At 31.8% G+C, this 14,146-nt stretch overlaps 1 protein-coding gene across 11 annotated transcripts in view; it reads left to right on the forward strand.

Moving 5' to 3' along the window:
* Window positions 1–14,146, forward strand: part of LOC127065368 (cAMP-specific 3',5'-cyclic phosphodiesterase) — a 179,516-nt gene that overhangs the window by 103,521 nt on the left and 61,849 nt on the right. For 10 of the 11 annotated variants that reach the window (XM_050997593.1, XM_050997594.1, XM_050997584.1 and 7 more), the window contains one exon: window positions 13,507–13,695. In XM_050997593.1, the coding sequence (XP_050853550.1) occupies window positions 13,507–13,695 (189 nt within the window). Of the gene's footprint in view, window positions 1–5,802; window positions 6,528–13,506; window positions 13,696–14,146 lie in introns of those variants that run through there. The other variant, XM_050997592.1, reaches the window with a different exon arrangement.

The following is a 14,146-nucleotide window of genomic DNA, read 5'->3' on the forward strand; positions in this document are numbered from 1 at the left end:
TATTTATTCTCTCTCGTTAAACATGAAATTTGAAACCATAATTATAATTATTATCATTGTTATTATTATTGACATTGCTATCTTTATTGCCTTTATTATTGTTATTGTAATTATTATTACTATCATCATCATTATCATCATCATCATCATCATCATCAATATCGTATTTCTCTCTATAAAGTAATTATAAAAATACGAACAAAATTTCAGACAAAATGATGTTCTCTATCGAATTAGGAATTATTATCGTTTCGACATTATCACAAATGTTCTCTTTATAGTATATTATAAATTAAACAATCGAATTGTATTCGATATATACGACCTTAGTTTGTGAGATCGTATCGTAAAAAAGTTTCTGATATTATATCTTGACGATCGTTACGCGATTCGTATCGCCATCGTAGTTGTAAAGTGAGAAAAATCGTTATTATTTCTCGAAGTGATATCGACATTATATACGTTCACGCGCGCGTCCATCTGTTGTATACGTGTGTGCGTGCGTGTAATGTGCGAGAGAGAAAGAGAGAGAGAAAGAGAAAGAGAGAACGACAGTATCATATCGTAAAGTAGTTGTTAACTCTTGTGATGTCGCACGAGAGCTTCGTTGTTTGGTTGGCTCGCATCGCGAAAAGTCGTTTAGCTAACGACGAGAAAAGGAGGTTGACGTTCTCAACGTGATAGCTAGCCGACTACGATCGAATATTTGATAACAAACTTGATGTAACGACGCATCCCGGTAACGTGACATTTTAATGGATAGATACCCTTCTTCGTGTAACACCATGCAATTTATGTATTTCGTAACCGATAAGACACAGTATTCTTCCTTGACGTGCAATTAGCCGAACTCGACGCGGCAATTTTCTTAACCGCGATGAAGTTCTTCTACCTCTCCTTTCCCCTCTTTCCTCTCTCTCTCTCTCTTTCTCTGTCTGTCTGTCTGTCTGTCTGTCTGTCCGTCTCTCTCTCTCTCTCTCTGTCTGTCTGTCTCGCTTCTTTTACGCGCTCTATAACCACTTGATTCGCCTACATGAAATAATAAAATATAAATCGTGTGTACAATGACAACGACAACGATGACCACGACGACACTACTACGACGATGATGACGATGATGGCGATAGCAACGATTACGAACGCGTCAGCTATCATTATATTATCTCTCACTATTTTCATTCGTTCGTTCGTTCAAATTTGTTCTCTGGCCGTATTTTTCCACATTTTCTTCGTTCTTCGAACAAAACAGCTTTTCCTCTGATCTCTTGATCCTTAGTAATCCTAAGACGTGACTCGACGTTAGTAATGTATGCATTATACTTCGTAATATCTTACATATGTAGAACTCATTTCCTTCTTTCTATTTCTCTCTATCGTATCTATCTATTTTTAATGTCCTAATAGATCGGCAAAGTCAATAATCTATGGCTTTGATAGGATGTTCTAACGGCGTCCTATCAAATTTAAAGTTTTCGATCTGATCAACGTAATCGTTCTAGACGAACGAACTATATTAACCTGTGAAGATTTTCTTTTTTTCATTCTCCCTTCCCACTCACTGTTGGTAATCTTTCGTCGTGCTTTTCTTTTTATTCTTTTTTTTTTTTTTCTTTTTCACTAGTGAGGAGAACTTTTCTTAATTTTGATTAACGGTAACGTTGAGATGAAAGTATCCGTCTAAGAAACGATCTTTTTACATGTTTCTCCCTTTAACTTTCCTCGCTTTTTCTTAACCCTCTGTGTCCGCTTCTATTCTTTTTTTCTTTTTCTCTGTCTCTCTGTCTCTCTCTCTTTCTCTCTCTCTCTCTCTCTCTCTCTCTCTCTCTCTCTCTCTTTCGCCTTCTCTTTCTTCTTCTCATTACATCGAAAACGTCTCTCCGAGACCGTGATAAAAGCGTTCACGATCATTCTCTGCCTCTTCATAAGCACTCTGCATTATTAAATTGCAAAATCGATTTTTGTCGTCCGCCATTAGAAGAAATTTCATTGGACGATGACTGGAAATGTAGCTTTGTTTGTTTCACTTCCTTTATTAGATGGAATAATGAAGACTATATTTTCTTAAACCCCCATTTAAATTGAATTGACTTGAATAGCCAACGTACGTTTTGTACGATCTAATATCTATCTAAGGAATTGGTATTAAGAAAAAAAAAAATAAATAAATAAATAAAAAAGAAAAAAAATACAGAAACACGAAGTAATTTCTTTTAGTTTAACGATTTTTATTGTATCAACATTGAACCTTTGTTCTGTCTCCCTTCGTGACCTTTCCTCGGTTTATTTCTTTCATTAGGACGAAAGTAAACGATGTGAAGATCGACGTTCGGAGTTGCGCTTGAGCGATCACTGTGCGTCCGTCTCTCTCCCTCTCACTGTTTCTTGCGTATAAGCGACAGAAGCGGGTATGGTTGCCGTCAGTTCGCGACCGGCACGCGACCGATGAGCATCGTGCTCTTTTGTAAATACGAAATATACATATACATACATACATACATATGTACGTACATACATACATATATATACAGATATATATATATATATATGTATATATGTATGTATGTATATAGCTATACTTATATTTCTGCGATTTTCGATCGTGATAAGTTGTTGTTCGTGTATCAAATTCTTCAATTCTTTAATAAATCCAAAATAATTGGTATATATCGAGAACCTTTCGTTTTTTCGCGTCGTAGAAATAATTTATCCGTTTGGATCTTTCATCAAAAATCAAAAGATAAAGATATAAACGTCAAAGAAGATTTTACGAAAGAAAGTTTGATCGTTTTCAAGGATAGGAAGAAAAGAATTAGGGGCGAAAAGGATTTTTGCGAGGATGACAATTTAGAAAGAGAAATCCTAAATAATGAGAAGCGATCTGAGATTTTGGTTTTATCGTCGAGCTACTTTTTCGTTCTCGTATTATCGCGAAAGTCTCACGCTTTTTTCCCAACGTTATCGGCTTCGTTAGTTTTCTGTATCTAGTCAAACATTTGTACGAAAGTCAATAACCGAATGGTCAATGTATAACATGTGAATGTGTGTGTATGTGCGTGCGTGCATGTGTGTGTCTGAATGAGTGCAAGTATTATACTTCAAGGTGATTATCAACGTTCTGATATCGATCAATGAGAACTACTATGTTGTTTTTCTCTTAAGTTTTCTTCCTTTTTTTCTTTTTTTTTTCTTTTTTTTTTTGCAAAATGAATGATATCATCGTTTCATCGCTTATGAAACTTACTATTTTCTGATACGTGTATATGTATGTATGATCGTTCGCTGAGAAGAAAGAGAAGCATTTCGTTATGCGAAATTTCGATGGAACAACGTTCAAAGACCGAACAAGAAGCAATAGTTTACTTCTAACATAAACAAAGTTTACTTAGAATTAGTTAATTAGATTGACCTTCGAGAAGCGGCGTGGTTTACAACAACGTAAACTTCTGTATATCAGAAATTAGTCATATAGACGTAAATTAATATCGGATTCGAGCTAATGGAGGAAATATTTTGCAAACGTTTAATAATATATATATATGTGTGTGTGTGTATATATATATATATATATATATATATATATATATATATCGTCATAGTGACGTCATCGCTCTTGATAAACATCTAAGAAGCATTAGAAGGAATTATTTCCGATCAGCTCGAAAACTTTCACGGATTCGTCTCCGTCGATAGGAAATTTATGACTTTGTTCTGACCGATAAACGTGAAAAAGCAAGGTTAACGCGTGTCTGTTATTTGATTAAAAGAAAAGGCAGAGAGAAAAGGAAAAAGAGAGAGAGAGAGAAAGAAAGAAAATATTTGTAGCCAATACTCTTCCGTGAATTATATCTAGACCATTTCTCTTCTACCATTTGAAAGAATTCCAAGCTTCGATCTTTCCTCGTCCGCTCATTGCTATTCCAAATTTATTGCGTGTTCGTTTCCGAGAGACGCTTTACTCTCTCTCTTTCTCTCTCTCTCTCTCTCTCTCTTTCTCCCTCGTTTCCGAGCTGTGTTTATTGCATAAAAAACGTTGATGCACGGCCTCGTTCGTTCTCATTTCTTCTTCGATTTTACGCGTACCGGATATCTTAACTCTTTTTTTTATATTACGTTCTCTAGCATCTATACATTTATGTGTACATATATATATATATATATATATATATATATATATATATATACACAGATATACAGTACATACATATACAGCACACACACAATATTCCGTCGTTATTATATTTTATATTTGTTATATATATATATCATTGAAATAGATAAATCAATTCTTAGAAGAAATGATATGAGAATGAAACACTTCGTTTCTTATCCATTATAGAAGAAAACAACTCGACAAGGTAAAACTCGTTTACATCATGTTTACATAGATACATCTATACATACATAGATACCTGTTGACATTTCGAAGGAGTCACGAGTATTATCAGAAAAAGAAAGAGAGAGAGAGAGAGACAGACAGAAGAAAAAGAAGGTACAGGAAACGTTAAAGGAGAGCAATATTCTATTTCGTTTCAAATGCGTATTAAATAGATTCCAATTATATCTATTTTCGATCTACTACATTCGATATTTGCGTTAGATATTCCCGAATATCCACAATTCGAACAAATATTCATCGTACGTTCGACGTAGCGAAATTTTATTCAAAGATAAACTATTCTCCCATGGTAATTCTATTTTCATTGGTTTAAACGGTAGATATCCTTGTACAATTTCACTCGGCATTCCGTAAACTTTCAGTGTTCTTTGAAAATGTAATTAAAGCACATTCTAGCGGCTAATCGAGTCCCCATCCGTTGTCGGTATGATAACTGTCGTCGATCATAGAGAAGGAAATACGTGATAACAAGTATGAAAAAAAAAATAAAATAGAGAGAAAGAGAAAAAAAAGACAGTGTGAGAGTGTGAGAAAGATAAAGATAGTAGAATATAGAAGAGGATATTTATACATTGTACAAGATACACGGTCTATCTCGGATTCGGCTTTACGGGGTTTCCATTAAGCCGCGAATTTGTTCGACTTTCCCTTTAAAACTTCCTTCTACTTCGTCCTTCATGAATCATGTATTTCCATTTTGACGAGACTCGCGCTAGAAGCATGTTTACTCGTCCTTTACGAAAACGAAATTCGAGAAGCATTTCGTACTTTGTCATTTTCTCTTCCATCTTATTCTTGTTGCCTCTTCTTCCCTTCCCTTTCTTTTCGTTTCATTTTTTCTTTTACTTTTTCCTCCTCTTCTTCTTCTTCTTCTTCTTTTTCTCTTCTTTCCATATCATATACGATCGATGGAGTATGATCTCATGATTCATGATGATCGAATTTTATTGGCAACATTTTTCGTATCGTCGGATATCAACGATGTTTCATAGTTTATGTCATCGAGCTTGGAACGAGCTTCAATTGCTTGGAAATTGGAAGTGTGCGTGTTATGTATATGTGTGTGTGTGTGTGTGTAGAAGGAGAAAAAGAAAGTTAGCCGTATAAAAGGAAAAAAGAGAGAAAGTGAATCGTAAAGTCGAGGCTGTTACGAGTCTTTTCATTTTTTTTTCTCATTTTTTCTCCCGCGCTTTTTTCGTCCATTTTTTTTCTCTAAGGAAAATAATAAAAATTCTTCTCGTTCGATCGAAGTTCCTTTCGATCGTTAGTTTTATACGAACGAACGGACAAAGTTTACACGCGAACTAGCGGAATTAAAAGTAATTTTGCAAATGGACGAAACGCGTACAAAGGATGCATTGCTTCCGAGCTAATAAAAAAAAAAAGAAAAGAAAAGAAAAGAAAAAGAAAAAGAAAAGGAAAAAAAAAGAAGATTCAACCACGTTAATCCCGATCCTTTACGAAGTAAAAGTAGTGGTAGGTCTAATAGTAATAGTAATAGTAGTGGTAATAGCTGTAAGAAAAAAAAAAAGAAAAGGACGAACGATCGAATAGAACTTTTATATCGCGAGATCGTCGGCGATCAAATTCTAGGATTGAATCGAGGGAGAGGAGAGAAGACCCTTTGGTTGAACGTGCTTTTTCGATTAAGATAGCGATCTCTTTTATTTATGTATTTCTTCGTTATCTTCTTTGACGTTTATCGAACAATTCGATCGATCTTGCAGGAGATAAAAAAGTACACCAAAAAAAAATCAATCACCTATCGATTGATTTCGACAAGAGGTAAAAGAAAATATAGAAAAGTAAAGAAAAGAGAAAGGTTCTCGATGTAGGGAATAATCGTAAAGAAGGTGGGAGAAAGAGAGAGAGAGAGAGAGAAAGAGAGAGAGAGAGAAAGAAAGAAAGAAAGAAAGATAGAAAAAAAAGGTGTCTCGTTAGTGGACAATTTTTAAAAAATGAACGACTACGCTATCCTTGTACCACACGAGGTCTCGTCGAGATTGGCGCGAAGGGATTCTGGTACGATGAGGGTAACACTTCCATTGACCTCCTTTAGAAGACATAGTGGTTGCGTCTCAACATTGTCACGAACGAAGCCACATTCAAAACTTATCTACGTGGCTGTCCCGTAAGTTTCCTTTCACTTTTTTCTTCTTCATCATCTTCTTCTTTTTCTTTTTTTCTTTCTTTTTCTTTTTTCTTTTTCTTTTTTCTTTTTTCTTCTACACGTCCCTTCTCTATTTTATTTTGTTTCTTTTTTGATTATCTCTATTTTTTATTTTACTTCCCATTTTACTTTCATTTTATATTTCCATATTCATCGAGTAAATAGCTAAGGAAAGGAAAAATAAGGGGAATATTCTTCATTAACTTTTTGTCGATATTATTTGAATTTATTAAGAAAATTTACACCTGTGTGTGCATAAGAAATTTGAGGAGGGAATATAAATTGACATTTAAAAAATAACTATTTAGAAAGGTAAAGATTCTTAGTAGAAATCACTAAGCGATTATATATCGATGTTCAAAATGAGTGAGTAACTAGGTAATTATCTTAATGCACTTTGTTGAACGACGATATTAATGAACTTTTATATCGGATGTGAAATGTCGAACGAAACGAAGAGGAAACGAATTAATCGAGAATTTCATAGAAAAAGAATCACCGAAGAGAGTTTGTATGTTCGTGCGCTTTCGGTGTTTATTAGAAAGTAATAAGATAAAAAAAAAAAGATCTCTTTCTCGTATGGATGAAAAAAGGAAAGGAAAAAAATAGAAAAATAGGAGGAAGAATAAATGTTGGAGTAGTAGTACTCGATATCCGATTTTGTCATCGAACTGGATAATCGATACTGCTGTGTATTTCTTTTTTTTTTTCTTTTTGTTTTGTTTTTAGCAATCGTTTCTAGAAATCCATAGATATCAATATCTCTCGTGGAAATTTCTCCGATATAACTTGTATCTATTTAAATGATTTATATGTAAGTGTCGTATCTTCTCGAGAAAATTCGTAAACCGTATATAAATCGGTTTTCGATAATTAATTCTCAATTATCTCGAGACTCGAGACAAGTAGATATCGATTCGTGTTTCCTTTTAGCCAAGCACTCTTACGTTTGCCTTTGCGACTAAAGACTAAGTAATTAGCTAATTATTAATAGAACTATCCAATTAGAGAGAAAAAGAAAGATAGAGAGAAAGGGAAAGAGAGGGAGAAAAGATATTAAGTACATTTTTATCAAGTATGTTTAACGAGTTTGTCTGACAATGATTTACGTTAAACCGAACATAAATATTTGCATTCTATTATCGATACATAGTTACGTATTCATGTGTTTATGTAAATGTTTCTTTTTTCTTTCTTTCTTTTTTTTTTTTTTTTTTTTCTTACGATTGCATAATAACATAAATCCTAAGTGGATACCAACGTAAAATGAGAGACCGTGTAAACGAGAAGATTTTCCGTTTGGAATGTTAAGCCGCATAGCTTTGCACATATACGTTGATAAATTATAACCGATTTTGTAAAACCCTTTTGCGTAGACCGATGAGATTTCAACGAGTTTAACGCATGCATATACTTGAATGCGAATTTCGAAATGCGACCATAATATATATTTGTCCCTTGGATTTCTACTATATATATATATACACACACAGATATACACACACACACACACATATATATATATACATATTACTTGTGTAAACGCCTGCGATTGGCGTGACATTGTTTGCTGGAATATCAAAGTGATTAATGCAAAAGTGGTCGTATCGATGTTCGAATTCACGATATAGGTTCTCTATTTTATGATCGTAATACGTCGCTTTGAACGCGAATTTTCTCTTTTCTCGGTATGATTTGTTGTCATAGTAACGTAGTAAATTCAAAGGTAGCAAAATGAAGGATATTATCGAAGCAATTAGAAACGTTTCTCGTTAACAATCATGGTTTCATAAATAACAAAAGATCCATCTTAACCTGTTAACCTCTTAACTAAAGAAATTTTCGATCGATAAATGCAAATGTATGACATTTATTTCTATTAGAAATTCACTTGGATAAATGAATGAATCGTAGATTCCTATTATTGATTTTCTCGATAAGTAATATCGAGATCTTCAATATAAAAAATACTAGTGTGTTGTTTATTTTGATGTAAAATATTAAAGGACGTTTTATTAAATAAAATACTCTATGTTAGATATTCTATATTAAATTCTCTATTTGTTTGAGTATAACTTACTAAATATTTCGTTTTAGTAAAATGCTAAGATAAATTACTAACATTTATTATATATATATATATATTTATATATATATATATATATATATATATATATATTTATATATATATATATATATTTATATATATATATATATATGCGCTGTCTTTATTTTGATATAAAATATTAAATATTTTCCATGCAAAATATTAATATTATTAATTTACATATAAACTATTAAAAATTCCAACATCAATATATATAAATTATAACATTCGTTTTTATCCAATTGTATAATATAATACTTATATAATATATAAATTTATATACATGGTGAGGCAATAACTTTGATCCCCTTGAGTATCTCCGTTTTTTCTAAGGATACAGAAACTTCTTTTATAAAACTCGTACAATAGGAGGGGGCCATATTATGGTAGTAATAATTTTTTTGTAGGTGTACGTGTGAAGGGCATACGAAGGTGAATATTTTTTTTAATGAAATGATATGTTTTTGATCCATTTGATACATTATTTGTCGATGCTGCTCGACATTCTTTAAAGAAAAATGTTAACTTACGTATATTAAAAAATTATTAATTTATTAATAAGTAAATATTTCGATACGACTAAAATGTAATAAGAGTAGTAGTAACAGAATGATTGTTTTTTAGCTTACCTTACATCATTATTTTGCGCTTACGTAATATAGAACAAATTAATTTGTTTATTAATTATTTATGAATTTATCCAATTTTATAAATCACTCGCAATCTGAATCCTTTTTCCTGGAAAGATAAAAAGAATTTATTTGATAAGAATTTGTTTATAAAAATTGTTTATAACAAATTGTTAATTAGTTATTAACGATACGTTGAGAAAATAAAAAAAAATCTGACACTTTAATATGATATTCTAATCAGTCTCGATGACTTTTAATTCCGAAGATATTCCGATATAAATAAAAAATCTAATAACATAAAAAAAGATTGTTTCTTCGATAAAAAAGTAATTTGTTTATTATTTTGTTAATTACTTTACGCAATTTTATTAATCAGTTTCAATCTGATTTCTTTTTCGGGCAAAATAAGATGAATTTAGTTCGTAAGAATTTATTTATAAAAATTGTTTATAACAAATTGTTAATTAATTATTAACAATACGTTGAAAAAATGGAGAAAATTCTACCCTTTAAAATGACGTTTGATTTAAGTTTCTAGGACTTTTAGTTCCAGAGATATTTCCATTTAAATGAAAGACTTTTACATTGATCCATTGACCTATATAATTTCATTCAAATTAGCCCAGTGACACACTGACCTATATAAATTCCAAGAATTTACGCGGGCCTACTATAATTACTACGATCAGCTGTAGTGTACGAATTATGAATGAAAATCTTTCGAAGCCGATATCTTCGGAACGAAAAATCGTAGAGACTTGAAACAAAGACCATTTTCAAATGTAATTTATTCTTTATTTATTTAAATAATGCAATAATATTGTTATAATAAAATCGATTTTGTTAATAATTATTAATATTGAACTTTGTATTTCCCTTCGTAATAATGATATAACGATAATGAAATCATTAAAATGTTTATTTTAATTACATTAATTTGATTTTGTTTATTGAAAATAAAGGATAAAAAATTTATTAATAATTACTAATATATAAAATTAAAAACTGCAAAGCTCGTAAGGTTTCACTTTTCGTATTGACGAACATAGTTGTAAAAATATCTCCCAAACCAATAATTTTTCGGTATACATGGGTTAATACTTTTTTGTAGAGAATGTCAAGCTACATCTATTAATGCAATTGAAAACATATAATATTGTTTAAAAAAATTGTAAAATGATTTTCATACTTCCTTTACGCGTCCACCAACAAAAAAATTATTACGATCATATTACAGCCGTATATATTCTACCATACGATTTTTGTAATCAAAATTTTTTGTTTCTTCATATCTCAAAAAAACAGAAAAAAAAAGAAAAAAAAAGAAAACATTCAAGATAATCAAAGTTATTGCCTCACCCTGTATATATACCTATTATATATATACAAATATTTTAATCGTGAAAAAAAAAAAGTTGAATCAAATCTTTTCGATGGATTTTAACTCTTTCCGTTGGTTAACGAGCTAAAGTAAAATCCTCTTTGTCCGATTACGCGTTTCAAGCTTATACTTGACACGAAAAAAGGTGTGCCCTATACGAAACGGAAGCAAACTTTTAATCGATCTCATTTTAACTTTATCGACCGATACAAGGCTTGGTCGTTGTATCTTCCTCGAACAAACAAGACGCACCTTTGAAACTTTTCAAGCTATGATATATGTACGAAAGTCGTTTTCTTATCTAACGCAGCGATCGAATATCTTGGAAAATGATCGAACGAAACTTGAGACTCTTCGTTAAGGAAGTTTTTTCCGGTAACGATGTTCTCTACGATTGAATATGAAACAATGATTTATTTCGTCCTTTCGAAAGAGAAATAGATATACACACACACACACATATATATATATATAGAGAAAGAGAGAGAGAGATCTTTCTTTCTAAGGAAAACTACTCTAGTCACGTCATTATTGCACGTGTGCCGTTAGATATATCGGTAATTGTTTGCGTGCGATGTTCGGTAACCATGTTGCTAGCGGCCGCAAACTATCAAACGTTGAATGGCAAGGCTAGAGAATTAATTGTTTGCTTACATAATGGAGCATAATAATTACCATTGAAAACGACGAGCTAGTTACTTGTCGACATAACGTTACATTAGATACAAAAGAAATTCGTTTTTTTCTCCTTTTTGTATTTTCTTTTTTTTTTGTAATTTTTTTTTCTTTGTCTTCTCAGTATGTCTCTATCTCTCTCTCTCTGGCTCCCTCTTTCTTTTTTTTTATGCGTTTCCTTTCCCTTGTTACACGTATATTGCATCATATTAGCGTTCGATGGATTATACTCCCGTTTTATCTCTCGGAACACTTCACTGTCTATCTCAGAAATCTTAAATTATATAACTGATAGCGTAGTCTTGAGTAACGCAGTGGAATAGGTCAATATTTGACATTGGTCAGACACAAGATAGACGTATACGGGATATATATATATATATGCGTGTAAGTACATCATGTATACGTATGCGTATGAGTATGTGTGTAGGTATATGTGTGTGTGTATTTGTGCTCATATATGGAAGACGTTTCTCGTTAAGGTTAATCAAAGAACGTTTACTCTATACACGAATATACTCGATGTTACATGAATGTAAGGGTAAAGGGTGACGTTATCTTCCATATGTAATTAGAAATCGTACATTCTCACGAACTAGTACGAGTTCCATTTGATGACACTTTTGAAATATATCGAATGAAATTTCCTGGAGATTCGTCTGGACGTATATTTCTGAAGAGAAAAAAAAACCGAGAGATAAAAAGAAAAATAAGCAGAAATAAAAAGAAAAAAAACGAAAACAAAAACAGAAAAAAAAATATTGGAAGATAAACGAATGACCGATCGAACAGGGACGAACAAAAAGAGAAGGGAAAGAGAAGATATTAAATAGATAAAAAATAAATAGATGACACGAAAGAAGAAGAAAAGTAAAAAGAGAAAAGAAAAGTTTGTGGAGAATGTTATTTAAGGATTGTCTTAGAATTGTTTAAAAAAAAAAAGGATTCGATACTTTGGAAAATTCTTTTAGAGAAATCCTACGCAAAATACGGTTACATTTTCATGAATCTTTCTAATAACAATAATAATATTCGAACATATAATATACATTTTGTATATTTTTAAAACGAAAATAAAATAATATTGTTGTTTTCTCTTTTTCTCTCTCTCTCTCTCTCTTTTTTTCTCTTTCTCTCTTTTTTTCTCTTTCTCTCTTTCCAACTCAGCCACATACATATATACATCTACATAAGTAAATAATTCAACAAATTTCCATTGTCCCGATAATAAATAGTTTACACAAGACTTGCTTCGGAATACTAATTAAGCGTGAAAGAGATAAATCTGTTTTACTACGTCGTTTTAATTTCCTTCACTTATTTTTCCTTCTCTCTTTTTTTTTTTTCTTTTTTCTATCTTCTTTTTTTCCCCTTTTTTCTCTTTCTTTCTTTTTTTCTCCTTTCAATTCGACATAATGTGCAACAATATATATATATATATATATATATATATATATATATATATATATATGTCAATAACCGAGAATAACGAAAACGAGATAAAGATTTGTTTTCTATGGTACTCAATAAAATATAGACCTTTTGTTCCAAGTCTCCATTGACGCACGTTAGATATGTTATACGATTCATTCGTTAAAGTAGTGAATTGTTTTTGAGACACGCTCCAGAGAAAGGATAAAGAGAATCTTTCAGATGGCTAATGTTTGTTTTAACGAAAGTATCCAATCGTTTCCCAACTTTTATTTATTTCCGTTGTATGTGTCTTCCAAAAAGATGAGTGTAGTTGCGTATATGGTCGAAGACCCCAACGGAGAGCAGTCGTTGTTATCATTGAAAAATATCTTGTGAATAGAACGTTTGTCTCTCTATTCGATGATAGAGCCGAACTTGTATCTAAAATAAGATGAAAAAGATTTTCGTACGCGTGATATACGATACAACAATATATTCATTAATGTACATAGCTGATGTTTTAATATATTTTTTAGTAAACACAAGTGTGTTCATGTGTATGTATATTACACAGTGTGTATATATTACACAGTTGGGATCGTTCTGGTATATAAAAGAAAGATTATTTTATAAACAAAATCGTGACACGTGTTTTAATTGTGATTGTTTTTTTTGTCTTCTTTGCGATATCGAACAGATTACTGACCTTGAATTTTGTTTATATTATTACAGTTTCGACGTTGAAAATGGAGCTTCGACGTTGGACGGTGGTGCTGGTGGTGGTGGAGGAGCCTCGCCAAGCGCAGGCTTGGTCCTCCAAACGCTACCACAAAGAAGGGAGAGTTTTCTTTATCGGAGTGACAGCGATTTTGAGATGTCACCGAAGTCGATGTCTCGAAACAGTTCCATTGCCAGTGAAAGGTAAGAAGCTTGTAATTGTTTTTTTTTTTTCTTTTTCATTTCTTTTTTCTCGGACACATATCTAAGAAAATCTAATGAGGTAATCGAGGATCGAGGTAAATTAACGAAGAGATTATTATGTTCGATATAGAATCGTTTAAGAATCGACGAAGATCGATAATTTTATCGTCGTCCTTGTAATAATAATCATTTCAAAGTAATTTAATATTTCTCATGATTTTAATTCGATTTTCGAAAACGTCGATCGAACGAACCTCGTGCATCTTTCTTTTCAAAAAAAGGAATCTGCAATATCGTCCGATGCACTTTAGTTTCTACGTGCAACGACGGGATTATTGATCGTTGGTATAGCAGGTTTCTGTAGTCGTGGAAATAGATTTTGCCATTGATAATGTAGGTAACTAGAAAAGATTTGTGGGACTCGATTTTATCGAGGAACTAGAAGAAGGAA

This window comes from Vespula vulgaris, chromosome 7, assembly GCF_905475345.1.
Source record: "Vespula vulgaris chromosome 7, iyVesVulg1.1, whole genome shotgun sequence".
NCBI lineage: Eukaryota > Metazoa > Arthropoda > Insecta > Hymenoptera > Vespidae > Vespula > Vespula vulgaris.